Source organism: Hemitrygon akajei, chromosome 6 (genome assembly GCF_048418815.1).
Source record: "Hemitrygon akajei chromosome 6, sHemAka1.3, whole genome shotgun sequence".
Classification (NCBI taxonomy): Eukaryota; Metazoa; Chordata; class Chondrichthyes; order Myliobatiformes; family Dasyatidae; genus Hemitrygon; species Hemitrygon akajei.
Window position 1 is genome coordinate 184,429,821 of NC_133129.1, and position 16,337 is coordinate 184,446,157.

General features: G+C 46.1%; 1 protein-coding gene across 11 annotated transcripts in view; it reads right to left on the reverse strand.

Annotated features, from left to right (window-relative positions):
• Positions 1–16,337, reverse strand: part of LOC140729753 (F-actin-monooxygenase MICAL2-like) — a 261,577-nt gene that overhangs the window by 19,960 nt on the left and 225,280 nt on the right. For all 11 annotated transcript variants that reach the window (XM_073049926.1, XM_073049935.1, XM_073049934.1 and 8 more), the window contains 2 exons: positions 4,105–4,220; positions 3,333–3,419 (listed from right to left, as the gene is read on the reverse strand). In XM_073049926.1, coding sequence (XP_072906027.1) covers positions 3,333–3,419; positions 4,105–4,220 — 203 coding nt within the window. The remainder of the gene's footprint in view (positions 1–3,332; positions 3,420–4,104; positions 4,221–16,337) is intronic.

Genomic DNA, 16,337 nt, shown 5'->3' on the forward strand with positions numbered 1-16,337 from the left:
ATCAAAGATTACAGGAAAAGGCAGGAGAATAAGTTTGAGAAGGGTAATAAATCAGCCATGATCAAATAGTGGAGCAGACTCATTGGGCTGAATGGTCTAATTCTGCTCCTATGTTTTATGGTCTAAATCTATGATAAGATACTGCCGAAGAGATGATAAAACACAGTTAGATCACTAATTGGCGTGAAGGTGAAAGGTGGCTGTGTATTGAGAACGGGCTGGGAGGACATGATACCCATTTGCCATTGATCATTGCAGAGACACTCATCAACTTAGAGCAATGCCAAGGTAACAGGGGTCAAGTGTAATATATACAAATTTGTTGTTTCTGTTAAGCTGAGTGTTTCAATATACTTGTGACAAAAAATTTTAACTTTATCCTTTAGTTGGAAAATCGAGGACATCCACTGTGGTAGAGGAATGCTTTTAAACAGTGAGAGATTCAAATATTAATTAATTAATTAAATTTAATTAGAGATACAGAGCGGTACAGGCCCTTCCTGCCCAATGAGCCACACTGTCCACCAACCCAACTCTTTAACCCAAGCCTAAAGAAGGTCAATTTACAACGACCAATTAGTTTACTCATTGGTACTGTTCCAACATGTTGACCATGGCCTCCCCTGTGCCACAATGAGCAGCAACACCTTACAATCCAACTGGGTAGCCTCCAATCTGATGGCATGATCATCAATTTCTCCTTACAGTAAAAAAAATAAATTCCCTCCCACTCCCCTGTTCTATTTTCCCACCTTGGCCTCTTACCACTTCCCCCCTGGGTCCCCTCTTCCTTCCCTTACTCCTATGGTCCACTCTCCTCTCCTATCAGATTCCTTCCTCTCCAGCCCTTTATCTTTCCTACCCACCTGGTGTTCCCCTATTACCTTCTAGCTATCCTCCTTCCCCTTCCCCACTGTTTTGTTCTGTCATCTTCCCCCTCCCTTTCCTTTCAGGCTCGGAGAGACAAAAATGTTGACTGTTAATCCTTGTTCATAGAAGCTGCCTGACCTACTGAGTTCCTCCAGCATTTTGTGTTGACGAATTGGTGCTATGATAGTGTTATACTTAGAACATAGAATGTCAGAGCACAGTACTGGCCCTTCAGCCCACAATGTTGTGCCAACCTATTAACCCACTTCTATCCAATGGTTAGACCCATCTAACCCTTCCCCCACTATATAGTCCATTTTTCTATCATCCATGTCCCTATCAAAGTGTCTCTTAAATGTCCCAAATATATCTATCTCAACCATTACACACCTGTTAAAAAAACAACTCTGTTAAAAAACAACCTCTGATTTCTCCCCAACAATCTCCTGCAATCACCTCAAAATTATGCCTTCTTGATTTAATCATTTGCAACCCGGGAAAATGTTACTAGCTATCCACTATATGTGTCTCATCATCTTGTACAGTTCTATCCACGTACACCATCCAACCCTCCTTTGTCAAGGACGAGGGCTGGGACCTCCAGGTCAGTGAGTTGTTTGTGAGTTCTGGGAGCGCAGTTGTGTATGGACAGGAGGCATGATGACCAAAGACCAGGGAAGGCAAGGTCCCAGTGTCTGTGAGACGACGAGGGAAGGAAAAGGCCCAGTGTCTGTGAGACGACGAGGGAAGGGAAAGACCCAGTGTCTGTGAGACGACGAGGGAAAGTGAAGGCCCAGTGTCTGTGAGACGATGAGGGAAGGTAAAGGCCCAGTGTCTGTGAGATGACGAGGGAAGGGAAAGGCCCAGTGTCTGTGAGACGACGAGGGAAGGTAAAGGCCCAGTGTCTGTGAGACGATGAGAGAAGGTAAAGGCCCAGTGTCTGTGAGACGACGAGGGAAGGTAAAGGCCCAGTGTCTGTGAGACGACGAGGGAAGGTAAAGGCCCAGTGTCTGTGAGACGATGAGGGAAAGTGAAGGCCCAGTGTCTGTGAGACGACGAGGGAAAGTGAAGGCCCAGTGTCTGTGAGACGATGAGAGAAGGGAAAGGCCCAGTGTCTGTGAGACGACGAGGGAAGGGAAAGGCCCAGTGTCTGTGAGACAACGAGGGAAAGTGAAGGCCCAGTGTCTGTGAGACGATGAGAGAAGGTAAAGGCCCAGTGTCTGTGAGACGACGAGGGAAAGTGAAGGCCCAGTGTCTGTGAGACGATGAGAGAAGGTAAAGGCCCAGTGTCTGTGAGACGACGAGGGAAGGGAAAGGCCCAGTGTCTGTGAGACGATGAGGGAAGGGAAAGGCCCATTGTCTGTGAGACGACGAGGGAAGTTAAAGGCCCAGTGTCTGTGAGACGATGAGAGAAGGTAAAGGCCCAGTGTCTGTGAGACGACGAGGGAAAGTGAAGGCCCAGTGTCTGTGAGACGATGAGAGAAGGTAAAGGCCCAGTGTCTGTGAGACGATGAGAGAAGGTAAAGGCCCAGTGTCTGTGAGACGACGAGCGAAGGTAAAGGCCCAGTGTCTGTGAGACGATGAGAGAAGGTAAAGGCCCAGTGTCTGTGAGACGACAAGGGAAAGTGAAGGCCCAGTGTCTGTGAGACGATGAGAGAAGGTAAAGGCCCAGTGTCTGTGAGACGATGAGAGAAGGTAAAGGCCCAGTGTCTGTGAGACGATGAGAGAAGGTAAAGACCCAGTGTCTGTGAGACGATGAGGGAAAGTGAAGGCCCAGTGTCTGTGAGACGACGAGGGAAAGTGAAGGCCCAGTGTCTGTGAGACGATGAGAGAAGGGAAAGGCCCAGTGTCTGTGAGACGATGAGGGAAGGGAAAGGCCCAGTGTCTGTGAGACGATGAGAGAAGGTAAAGGCCCAGTGTCTGTGAGACGACGAGGAAAGGGAAAGGCCCATTGTCTGTGAGACGACGAGGGAAGGTAAAGGCCCAGTGTCTGTGAGACGATGAGAGAAGGTAAAGGCCCAGTGTCTGTGAGACGACGAGGGAAAGTGAAGGCCCAGTGTCTGTGAGACGACGAGCGAAGGTAAAGGCCCAGTGTCTGTGAGACGATGAGAGAAGGGAAAGGCCCAGTGTCTGTGAGACAACGAGGGAAAGTGAAGGCCCAGTGTCTGTGAGACGATGAGAGAAGGTAAAGGCCCAGTGTCTGTGAGACGATGAGAGAAGGTAAAGGCCCAGTGTCTGTGAGACGATGAGAAAAGGTAAAGACCCAGTGTCTGTGAGACGATGAGGGAAAGTGAAGGCCCAGTGTCTGTGAGACGACGAGGGAAAGTGAAGGCCCAGTGTCTGTGAGACGATGAGAGAAGGTAAAGGCCCAGTGTCTGTGAGACGATGAGAGAAGGGAAAGGCCCAGTGTCTGTGAGACGACAAGGGAAGGTAAAGACCCGATTGTATGTTCTATGTCGTACCTGTGCTCTATAGAGTCGTTTCACTTCCTCTTGTTTCAGCTTCTGGAGGGCATCATTTCGCGCCTTCCTTTGCCTCCTTTCACCTTCCTGAAAGAGAGTCACAAACACATGAGGTCATAGGTCAGGGTTTGAGTGCCAACAAGTGGGCAAGCTGCAGAGTCTTGGTTTGGTCAGGGCACTAGGGTCACCCAATAATAAATTGGATCAGCAAATTTACAGATGACACCAAGATTGGGGGTTGTAGTGGACAGCAAGGAAGACAATTAAAGCTTGCAGCGGGATTTGGACCTGCTGGGAAAATGGGCTGAACAATGGCAGATGGAATTTAATGTGAGGTGTTTCACTTCGGTAGGACTGATCAGGGTAGATCTTTCACAGTGAGCAGCAAGGCTCACTCTCTCTGTGGTAAAACAGAGGGATCTGGGAATACAGATCCGTAATTAATTGAAAGTGGCATCATTGGTAGATAAGATCTTAAAGAATGTTTTGGGCATCTGGCCTTCATAAATCAAAGTGTTGAGTACAGGGTTTGGGATGTTATGTTGAAATTGTGTAAGATGTTGGTGACACCTAATTTGGAGTGTTGTGTGAGGTTCTGATCACTTACCTCTTGGAGGGATGTCAATAAGATTGAGAGAATGATGAGAAAATTTAAAGGATGTTACCAGGACTTAATGACCTGAGTTATAGGGAAAGGGCGAATAGATTAGGACTTTATTCCCTAGAGCTAAAATGTTGCAGTTGTTGGTAGTTGGGAATAAAACAGCAAAACCTGGAATTCCTTGGGCAGTGAGGACCTCGCCTTTCCTTTGTCTTCAGAAGGGTCATCCAAGGAGGATTCAGATTCATCTTCAGGCAACTGGGGTCCCACCAGCTGGACCTTGGGACCTGCAGTGGAAGCAGAGAGCCAGAGTCAAGCCTGTCCTCACTACCACACACAGCATTTCATCTGAACAACCTTCAGACTCACGTTCAAGTAGTCATCAGCTCATTTTCTCAGGATTATTTTGTTTTTTATTTGCACAACTTGTCTTCTTTGCACTTTGGTGGGTTATCAGTCTTTATTTATGTATAATTTTTAGACCATAGCACCATAAGACATAGGAGCAGAATTAAGCCATCTGGCCCATTGAGTCTGCTCCATCATTCAACATGGCTGATCCTTTTTTTCTATCTCCTCCTCAACCCCAGTTCCTGGTCTTCTCCCCAAAACCTTTGAGGCCATGTCCAATCAAGAACCTATCAATCTTTGCCTTAAATGCACCCAACAACCTGGCCTCCACAGCTGCATTCCACAAATTCACCATCTTTTGGCTAAATAAATTTCTCCGCATCTCTGTTTTGAAAGGCCGTCCCTCTATCCTGAGGCTGTGCCCTCTTGTCCTAGACTCTCCCACCATGGGAAACATCCTTTCCACATCTACTCTGTCTAGGCCTTTCAACAGCCGAAAGGTTTCAATGAGATCCCTCCTCATCCTTCTGAATTCCAGCGAGTACAGACCCATAGCCATCAAACTCCCCTCATATGATAACCCTTTCATTCCTGGAATCATCCTTGTGAACCTCCTCTGGATCCTCTCCAGTGCCAGCACATCTTTTCTAAGATGAGGAGCCCAAAACTGTTCACAATCCTCAAGGTGAGGCCTCACCAGTGCCTTATAAATCCTCAGCATCACATCCCTGCTCTTGTATTCTAGACCTCTTGCAATGAATGCTAACATTGTGTTTGCCTTCCTCACCACTGACTCAACCTGCAAGTTAACCTTTAGGGTGTTCTGCACATGGACTCCCAAGTACCTTTGCATGTCAGATTTTTGGATTTTCTCCCCATTTAGAAAATAGTCCGCACATTTATTTCTACTACTGAAGTGCATGGCCATGAATTTTCCAACATGGTATTTCATTTGCCACTTTCTTGCCCATTCTCCTAATCTGTCTAAGTCCTTCTGCATCATACCTCTTTCCTCAACACTATCTGCCCCTCCACCAATCTTCATATCACCTGCAAACTTGGCAACAAAATCATCTATTCCATCCTCTGAATCATTTCTATACAGCATAAAAAGAAGTGGTCCCAACACCGACCCCTGTGGAACACCACTAGTCACTGGCAGCCAACCAGGCAAGGATCCTTTTATTCCCACTTGCTGCCTCCTACCAATCAGCCAATGCTCTAACCATATTAGTAACTTTCCTGTAATACCATGGGCTCCTAACTTGGTAAGCAGCCTCATGTGTGACACCTTGTCAAAGGCCTTCTGAAAGTCCAAATATACAAAATCCACTGTATCCTCTTGTAACCTCCTCAAAAGTTTCATAAATTCCTTTATTTTCCTTCAAGAAAATGAATGTCAAGGTACTGTGAGCAGCTTTGGTCTGCTTATCTGAGAAAGGATATGTTGGCATTGGAGATGATCAAGAGAAGCTTCATGATACTGACCTCAGGGGTTAACATATGAGGAGGGTCTGGTAGCTTTGGGATTGTACTCACTGGAATTTAGAAGAATGAGGGGGGACCTCATTGAAATCTGTTGAATATTGAAAGGCCCTAGACAGAGTAAATGCGGAGAGGATGTTTCCTATAGTGGAGTCTAAGACCAGAGGGCACACCCTCAGAGTAGAGGGAATTCTATTTAGAATGGAGCTGAGGGTAGTGAATCTGTGGAAGTAATTGCCACTGACGACTGTGGAGGCCAAGTCATTGGGTATATTTAAATCAGAGGTCGATAGGTTCTTGATTAGTCAGGGTGCCAAAGGTAAAAGGGAGAAGACAAGAGAGTGGGGTTGAGAGGGACAGTACATCAGCCACGATCAAATGACAAAGCAGACTCAATGGGTCTAATTCTGCTCCTATACCTTATGGTCTAAATCTTTGATGAGATGCTACCGAAGAGGTTTTTAAGCACAGATAGATCACAGGAGAATGGAATGGAGAGGGAGAGGGAGAAACATGAGAATAGGGACAGGTGTTAGGCCATTTTGCCCCCTCAAGCCCACCCCAGCACTGAGAATGATAACGGCTGATATATATCAGCCTCACCTCCACCTCTGTGATGTTACAAATACTTATCCATCCACACCTTAAGTATCTTCAATGATCCAGTCTTCACCCTCCTGGGGGCAGAGAATTCCAAAGATTTACCTCCCTCCAACAGAAGAAATTTCTACACTGCTTGGTTTTAAATGTCCAGCCTCTGATCTTGAATCTACATCTTTTTTTTCAAGACAATGAAACTATCTCTGTTCCTCCCACCACTCTACACCAAAATACACTTTTTTCTTTGTTCTAATTGTGCTCTTTTTTGTAAAATTTATGCAGAGTTTATTCCTGGCAGCATGGAAATGTAGCAGTTAGCATAATGACACTAGTGGCCAAGGTCTAATTCTCTCCACTGTCTGTAATGAGTTTGTACACTCTCCCTGTGACCACATGGACTTCCTTCCACATTCTGAAGATGTATGGGTCCGGGTGAGGAAGCTGTGGGCCTGCTGTGAAGCTGCTGGAAGGAAGATTCTGAAGATTCTGAAGATGTATGGGTTTGGGTGAGGAAGCTGTGGGCCTGCTGTGAAGCTGCTGGTAGGAAGATTCTGAAGATGTATGGGTCCGGGCGAGGAAGCTGTGGCCCTGCTGTGAAGCTGCTGGTAGGAAGATTCTGAAGATTCTGAAGATGTATGGGTCCGGGCGAGGAAGCTGTGGGCCTGCTGTGAAGCTGCTGGTAGGAAGATTCTGAAGATTCTGAAGATGTATGGGTCCGGGCGAGGAAGCTGTGGGCCTGCTGTGAAGCTGCTGGTAGGAAGATTCTGAAGATTCTGAAGATGTATGGGTTTGGGCGAGGAAGCTGTGGGCCTGCTGTGAAGCTGCTGGAAGGAAGATTCTGAAGATTCTGAAGATGTATGGGTTTGGGCGAGGAAGCTGTGGCCCTGCTGTGAAGCTGCTGGTAGGAAGATTCTGAAGATGTATGGGTTTGGGCGAGGAAGCTGTGGGCCTGCTGTGAAGCTGCTGGTAGGAAGATTCTGAAGATTCTGAAGATGTATGGGTTTGGGTGAGGAAGCTGTGGGCCTGCTGTGAAGCTGCTGGAAGGAAGATTCTGAAGATTCTGAAGATGTATGGGTTTGGGTGAGGAAGCTGTGGGCCCTGCTGTGAAGCTGCTGGAAGGAAGATTCTGAAGATTCTGAAGATGTATGGGTTTGGGCGAGGAAGCTGTGGCCCTGCTGTGAAGCTGCTGGTAGGAAGATTCTGAAGATGTATGGGTTTGGGCGAGGAAGCTGTGGGCCTGCTGTGAAGCTGCTGGTAGGAAGATTCTGAAGATGTATGGGTTTGGGCGAGGAAGCTGTGGGCCTGCTGTGAAGCTGCTGGTAGGAAGATTCTGAAGATGTATGGGTTTGGGCGAGGAAGCTGTGGGCCTGCTGTGAAGCTGCTGGTAGGAAGATTCTGAAGATTCTGAAGATGTATGGGTCCGGGCGAGGAAGCTGTGGGCCTGCTGTGAAGCTGCTGGTAGGAAGATTCTGAAGATTCTGAAGATGTATGGGTCCGGGCGAGGAAGCTGTGGGCCTGCTGTGAAGCTGCTGGTAGGAAGATTCTGAAGATTCTGAAGATGTATGGGTTTGGGCGAGGAAGCTGTGGGCCTGCTGTGAAGCTGCTGGAAGGAAGATTCTGAAGATTCTGAAGATGTATGGGTTTGGGCGAGGAAGCTGTGGCCCTGCTGTGAAGCTGCTGGTAGGAAGATTCTGAAGATGTATGGGTTTGGGCGAGGAAGCTGTGGGCCTGCTGTGAAGCTGCTGGTAGGAAGATTCTGAAGATTCTGAAGATGTATGGGTTTGGGTGAGGAAGCTGTGGGCCTGCTGTGAAGCTGCTGGAAGGAAGATTCTGAAGATTCTGAAGATGTATGGGTTTGGGTGAGGAAGCTGTGGGCCCTGCTGTGAAGCTGCTGGAAGGAAGATTCTGAAGATTCTGAAGATGTATGGGTTTGGGCGAGGAAGCTGTGGCCCTGCTGTGAAGCTGCTGGTAGGAAGATTCTGAAGATGTATGGGTTTGGGCGAGGAAGCTGTGGGCCTGCTGTGAAGCTGCTGGTAGGAAGATTCTGAAGATGTATGGGTTTGGGCGAGGAAGCTGTGGGCCTGCTGTGAAGCTGCTGGTAGGAAGATTCTGAAGATGTATGGGTTTGGGCGAGGAAGCTGTGGGCCTGCTGTGAAGCTGCTGGTAGGAAGATTCTGAAGATTCTGAAGATGTATGGGTCCGGGCGAGGAAGCTGTGGGCCTGCTGTGAAGCTGCTGGTAGGAAGATTCTGAAGATTCTGAAGATGTATGGGTCCGGGCGAGGAAGCTGTGGGCCTGCTGTGAAGCTGCTGGTAGGAAGCTGACACTTGTGGGCTGACTACAGCACATCCTCCGACTGTGTTGCTCGCTGACACAAACGGTGTATTTTACTGTATGTCCAGTGCACAGGTGACAAAGAAAGCTAATCTCTGATTCAACACACACAAAATGGTGGAGGGACTCAGCAGTTCGGCAGCATTGAGTCTGTGTTTCTTCAGATTTCCAGCAGCTGCAGAAACACTTGTGTTTGTAATCTATTTAATTATGTTTTTCTTGTGAATATTCCTTATCAGATGCTGTGACTGCAATGCAGGTTTTTCTTTGCACCTGTGCAAATGGCAACCACAAATGTGACTTTGATGCCTCCTAACTACCTGCTGCACCTGTCTGCTAATGTCTGAAGGTTCAAGCATTAGAGCACGTAGATCTCTCCAAACCTCACTCAGACCCACTCACGTTCCTCTTTCCAAAGTGCATGACTTCACTCTGTCCCACAGTAGAACACTATGGCGCAATACAGCCCTTTGGCCCATGATGTTCTGCTGACCCTTTAACCTATTTAAAAATTAATCTAACCCTTCCTTCCCAAATAACCTTTCATTTTTCTTACATCTGTATGCTTATCTAAGAGTCTCTTAAATGTCCCTAGTATATCTACCTCTACCACCACCCCTGGCAGGGCATTCCCCACACCCACCACTCTATGTAAAAAAAAACTGACCTTGGACATTTCCCCCGATACTATCCTCCAAATACTTTAAAATTATGCCTCCTCGTATCGGCATTTCTCCCCTGGGAAAAGTCTCCTGCTGTCTGTATGTCTCTTATCATCTTGTGCACCTCCATCAAGGTATCTCTCATCCCCCTTCACTCCAAAGTGAAAAGACCTGACTCGCTCAACCTATCCTCATAAGACGTGCTGTCTAATCCAGGCAGCATTCTGAGAAATCTCCTCTGCACCCTCTCTAAAGCTTCCACATCCTTCCTAGAATGAGGCGGCCAGAGCTGAGCACAATATTCCAAGTGTGGACTGAATTTGAAATGGACACCATTTGCCTGGTTTTATTCCCTTTCCCAGAGCATCTCTACCAGTCTCAGAGCCCAAATATTCTCACTGTTCCACCTTCTCCACCCAGTCTCAGAAACCAAATATCTTCACTGTTCCACCATCTCCACCCAGTCTCAGAAACCAAATATCCTCACTGTTCCACCATCTCTACCAGTCTCAGAAACAATATATCCTCACTGTTCCACCTTCTCTACCCAGTCTCAGAAACCAAATATCCTCACAGTTCCACCTTCTCCACCCAGTCTCAGAAACCAAATATCTTCACTGTTCCACCATCTCCACCCAGTCTCAGAAACCAAATATCCTCACTGTTCCACCATCTCTACCAGTCTCAGAAACAAAATATCCTCACTGTTCCACCTTCTCTACCCAGTCTCAGAAACCAAATATCCTCACAGTTCCACCTTCTCCACCCAGTCTCAGAAACCAAATATCTTCACTGTTCCACCATCTCCACCCAGTCTCAGAAACCAAATATCCTCACTGTTCCACCATCTCTACCAGTCTCAGAAATCAAATATCCTCACTGTTCCACCATCTCTACTAGTCTCAGAGCCCAAATATCCTCACTGTTCCACCATCTCCACCCAGTCTCAGAAACCAAATATCCTCACTGTTCCACCATCTCCACCCAGTCTCAGAAACCAAATATCTTCACTGTTCCACCATCTCCACCCAGTCTCAGAGCCCAAATATCCTCACTGTTCCACCTTCTCCACCAGTCTCAGAAACCAAATATCCTCACTGTTCCACCATCTCCACCCAGTCTCAGAAACCAAATATCCTCACTGTTCCACCATCTCCACCCAGTCTCAGAAACCAAATATCCTCACTGTTCCACCATCTCCACCCAGTCTCAGAGCCCAAATATCCTCACTGTTCCACCTTCTCCACCAGTCTCAGAAACCAAATATCCTCACTGTTCCACCATCTCCACCCAGTCTCAGAAACCAAATATCCTCACTGTTCCACCATCTCCACCCAGTCTCAGAGCCCAAATATCCTCACTGTTCCACCATCTCCACCCAGTCTCAGAAACCAAATATCCTCACTGTTCCACCATCTCTACCAGTCTCAGAAACCAAATATCCTCACTGTTCCACCTTCTCTACCAGTCTCAGAGCCCAAATATCCTCACTGTTCCACCATCTCTACTAGTCTCAGAGCCCAAATATCCTCACTGTTCCACCTTCTCCACCCAGTCTCAGAAACCAAATATCCTCACTGTTCCACCTTCTCCACCAGTCTCAGAAACCAAATATCCTCACTGTTCCACCTTCTCCACCCAGTCTCAGAAACCAAATATCCTCACTGTTCCACCATCTCCACCCAGTCTCAGAAACCAAATATCCTCACTGTTCCACCATCTCCACCCAGTCTCAGAAACCAAATATCCTCACTGTTCCACCATCTCCACCCAGTCTCAGAAACCAAATATCCTCACTGTTCCACCATCTCCACCCAGTCTCAGAGCCCAAATATCCTCACTGTTCCACCTTCTCCACCAGTCTCAGAAACCAAATATCCTCACTGTTCCACCATCTCCACCCAGTCTCAGAAACCAAATATCCTCACTGTTCCAGCTATTTTCATGTCGTTGACAAACCTGCATACCTTACATTCTGGCCTCTCCAAATAGACTTCATGTTTTTATTGGAATTGTAATTTCTTTTGTAAAAATTTCATATAATTTCTGTTTAATTTCTGTTTTTTTTGTTATCTGATGCTTATCTGATGCTCTGTTGCCGTGATGCTGCTGCTGTAAATTTTTCATTGCACCTGTGCCCACACAGACATGTGCAGATCATAATAAACTCAACTTTGACTTCCTCCAGGTCGTTAATTAACTAACACTAATTTTTGATCTCATTTCATCATTGCTAACTGAGTAGCAATCTACTAGTTACATCATTCCAGCCTGACCCTTTCTTTCCTGCCTGATTAAAACATGCAATATTATTTTTGTTGGTCACACATATGTCGAAATATTGAAGCATCCAGTGTAATCTGTCATCTGCGTCAACAAACAACATCATAAGACCATAAAATATAGAGACAAAGTTAGCCTATTCAGCCCGTCGAGTCTGCTCCGCCATTCCATCATGGCTGATTTGTTATCCGTCTCACCCCCATTCTTCTGCCTTCTCCCCGTAACCTTTGACACCCTGACTAATCCTGAACCTATCATCCTCCACTTTAAATAGACTCAATGACTTGGGCTCAGCACCCTCTGGCTAAAGAAATTCCTCCTCATCTCTGTTCTAAAGGGACACCCCTCTTTTTTGAGGCCGTGCCCTCTCGTCCGAGACTCACTTATGTATCTATTTATTTATTTATTCATTCATTTACTTACTGTAATTTACAGTTTTTATTTTTCTCTTGCACGGTGCTATTGTTACAAAACAACAAATTTCATGAGATATGCCAGTGATGTTAAACCTGATTCAGATTCTGAACTGCTTCATCCAAACGCTGGGTGCAGGGACCCTCAGTTAATGGTAGTTAATGGTGGTGAGTACATGGAACAATCTGCCACTGGAAGTAGTGGAGGCAGGTACAATAACAACTTTAAAAAGACACAAACAGGTACATGGATTGGAAAGATTTACATAAGAACATAAGAAATAGGAGCAGGAGTAGGCCATCTGGCCCATCGAGCCTGCTCCACCATTCAATAAGATCATGGCTGATCTGGCCATGGACTCGTCTCCACCTACCTGCCTTTTCCCCATAACTGTTAATTCCCCTACTATGCAAAAATCTATCCAGCCTTGTCTTAAATATATTTACTGAGGTAACCTCCACTGTACATTGGGCAGAGATTCCACAGATTCACCACTCTGGGAAAAGCAGTTCCTCCTCATCTCCGTCCTAAATCTACTCCCTTGAACCTTGAGGCTATGTCCCCGAGTTCTAGTCTCACTTACAAATGGAAACAACTTTCCTGCCTCTATCTATCCCTTTAATAATTTTATATGCTTCTATAAGATCCCCCCTCATTCCACTGAGTACAGTCCCAGGCAACTCAATCTCTCCTCATGGTCTAACCCCACTCATCTCTGGAATCAACCTGGTGAACCTCCTCTACACCACCTCCAAAGCCAGTATATCGTTCCTCAACTAAGGAGACCAGAACTGCACGCAGTATTCCAAGTGTGGCCTCACCTGTACCCTGTACAGTTGCAGCATAACCCCTGTGCTCTTAAATTCAATCCCTTTAGCAATGAAGGTCAACATTCTATTTGCCTTCTTGATAGCCTGCTGTACCTGCAAGTTAACCTTTTGTGATTCATGCACAAGCACTCCCAGGTCCCTCTGTATAGCAGCATGCTGTAGTTTTCTTTACTATTTAAATAATAATCTGCTGTTCCATTTTTCCTTCCAAAGTGGATGTTGTCACGTTTACCAACATTGTACTCCATCTGCCAGACCCTTGCCCACTCACTTAACCCATCTATATCTCTCTCTGCAGACTCTCCATATCCTCTGCACAGTTTGCTTCTCCACTCAATTTAGTGTCATCAGCAAACTTAGATACACTACACTCGGTCCCTTCTTCCAGATCGTTAATGTATATCATGAACAGTTGCGGGCCCAGCACCGACCCCATGACACACCACCTACCACTGATTGTCAACCAGAGTAACACCCATGTATCCCAACTCTCTGCTTTCTATTGGTTAACCAATCCTCTATCCATGCTAATACATCATCCACCCCCCCCCCCCCATATGCATCCTTATCTTAAGGATAAGTTTTTAATGTTGCATCTTATCTAACACCTTCTGGAAATCTAAGTAAATAAGAACATAAGAAATAGGAGCAGGAGTAGGCCACCCGGCCTATCGAGCCTGCCCCGCCATTCAATGAGATCATGGCTGATCTGTCTGTAAAATAACGTCCATCTGTCCCCCTCTATTCACTGCTGTTGTATCCTCAAAGAACTCCAGTAAGTTTGTCAAACAGGACCTGCCTTTGCTGAATCCATACTGCAACTGCCTGATGGATCCATTTCTTTCCAGAAGCCTCACTATTTCTCCTTTAATGATAGTTTCAAGCATTTTCCTAACTACAGATGTTAAACTAACTGATTTCTATAGTTATCTGTCTTTTGCCTACATCCTTTGTGAAGAGTGGTGTGACATTCACCATCTTCCAATCCACCAGGGCCTGCCCAGAGTCCAGAGAATTTTGGTAAATCATCACCAAAGCCTCGACTATAACTTCTGCCATTTCTTTCAGTACCCTGGGATGCATTCCATTGGGACCAGGTGTGGCAAACTACATATACCTGTCTGGACACGCCCCTCTGCTGACTGCTCCTGTGGCTCCTCCCACAGACCCCTGTATAAAGGCGATTGGAGGCACTGCTCCTCCCTCAGTCTCCGAGATGTCGTGCTCCCTTTTTGCTGCTAATAAAAGCCTATCGTTCACCTCCCGTCTCCGAGAGTTATTGATGGTGCATCACCGGGGACACGTCTATCTTCAGGCCCACAAGTTTGCTCAGCACTACCACTTTAGTGGTAGCTATTGTATTGAGGCCCTCACCTCCCATCACATCTAAAACATCTTTAGAGGGCCAAACTCAGACAAATGGAGATTAATTTGGAAGGGGCATCTGGGTTAGTATGAATCAGAATCAGGTTTAATATCACTGGCATACGTCATGAAATTTGTTGTTCTGCAGCAGCAGTACAATGCAAGATGTAAAAGTATATTATAAATTACAATAAGAAATATATCACAAAACAAAAGCAAAAGTAGTGAGGTAGTGTTCATGGGTTCATTGTCCATTCTGAAATATGATGGCAGAGGGGAAGAAACTGTTCCTAAAATGTTGTGTGTGTGTCTTCAGGCTCCTGTACCTCCTTCCTTATGGATGTAGTGAGGAGGGTGTGCCTCAGGTGGTGGGGGCCTTTAGTGAGGCATTATCTTTTCAAGATGTTCTCGATGGTAGTGAAGCTAGTGCCCACGATGGAGCTGGCTGAATTTGCAACACTGCACCCTTTTGTCCCACCCTATGCATTGGCGTCTCCATACCAGGCAGTGATGCAACCAGCTTTCAGAACCAGTTGGGTCAAAGGGTCTGTTTTGTTTGAATCTGTCTGTCTGCCTGTCTATCTATCTATGCCCAGTCTCTGAGCTGTGTGTTTGTCTATCACTTCACAAGCCTGTGTAGTGTTTGGCTTTCTGCAAAGACAGCAAGGGATTATGAATTCAAGGTGAAATAGAAATAGGAAAAGATGCAAGGCTCTCTCTGGCTTCACTTGCACCAGATTTGTTAAGGCTGGTGTGTTCTGAAACCAATACATAAAACACAAATAACATTCTTGTCAGATGCTGCACTGCTGCAGGTTACATTCGCTCATCTGTCCCGTTAATTCCTGTTGTTTCAAACTAAATCGCCTTTGGCAGCGTAGCATCTGGGAAATGTACACACACGGCTGACATCTGCTGAATGGAAAACAGTTGGCGTCATCCTGTCTAGTGAGGTTTAAAAATAAACATTTCAAAAGGGTAATTGAAAACTATTGTGCTGCGATGAAATATTAATAACTTGCAAACATACAACACAAATTAACAACATAAATATTCATATTTGCTTTGTGTGTGTCGCGTTAGGATTGTGGGTATGACTGAGCCAGTGTTAACATATTTCAGTACAGAAACATTTGTAAAGAATAGGTGGTGGAGACAGTACTGGAGGAGGTGTGATAGTGCAGCAGGTAGGGTTACATCCACTCCTCTCCAGAGTCCTAGGTTTGATCCCGGCCTGGGGCACTGTCTCTGTGTGGAGCTTGCATGTTCTACCCATGATCACGTGGACCTCGCTCCTTGTAGGCAGAATACAGGGTTAATGGCAAGATTCTTAGCAGTAGCAGAGGGATCTTGGGATTCATATTCATAGATCCCTCAAATGTTTTTGTGGTTAAGAAGGTGTTGGACTTCATTAGTTAGGGGAATGAGTTCAAGAGTCACGAGGTAATGTTGCAGCTCTATAAAACCCTGGTCAGACCATATTTGGAGTGTTGTGTTCAGGTCTGGTTGCCTCGTTACAGGAAGGATGTGGAAGCTTTAGAGAGGGTGCAGAGGAGATTTACCTGGATTAGAGGACTTGTCTTATGAAGATAGGTTGAGCAAGCGAGGGCTTTTCTCTCGGGAGCAAAGGAGGATGAAAGGTGACCTGTACAAGATGCCAAGAGTCACCAACTGTCTTGAGTGAACAGCCAGAGACTTTCTCCCCGGGCAGAAATGACTAATAGGAGGGGGCATGACTTTAAGGTGATTGATCAGAGGAAAGTTTCAGAGGATGCCAGAGGTAGACTTTTTACACAGGTGGGTGCCTGAAACACTCGCCCAGGGTGGTGGTGGATGAAGATACAATAGGGACATTTAAGAGACTCTTAGACAGGCACATAGATGATAGAAAAATGGAGGGCTGTGTAGGTTAGATTAATTTTAGGGTTGGTTAAGGGGTTGGCATAACATTGTGAGCCAAAGGGCCTGTACTGTGCTGTAACATTCTATGTTCTAAACCGTTAAACCTTACATATCCAAATGTCTTTTATATATCTAAATTATACCTGCCTCAGCTACTTCCACTGGCAGCTTGTTCCACA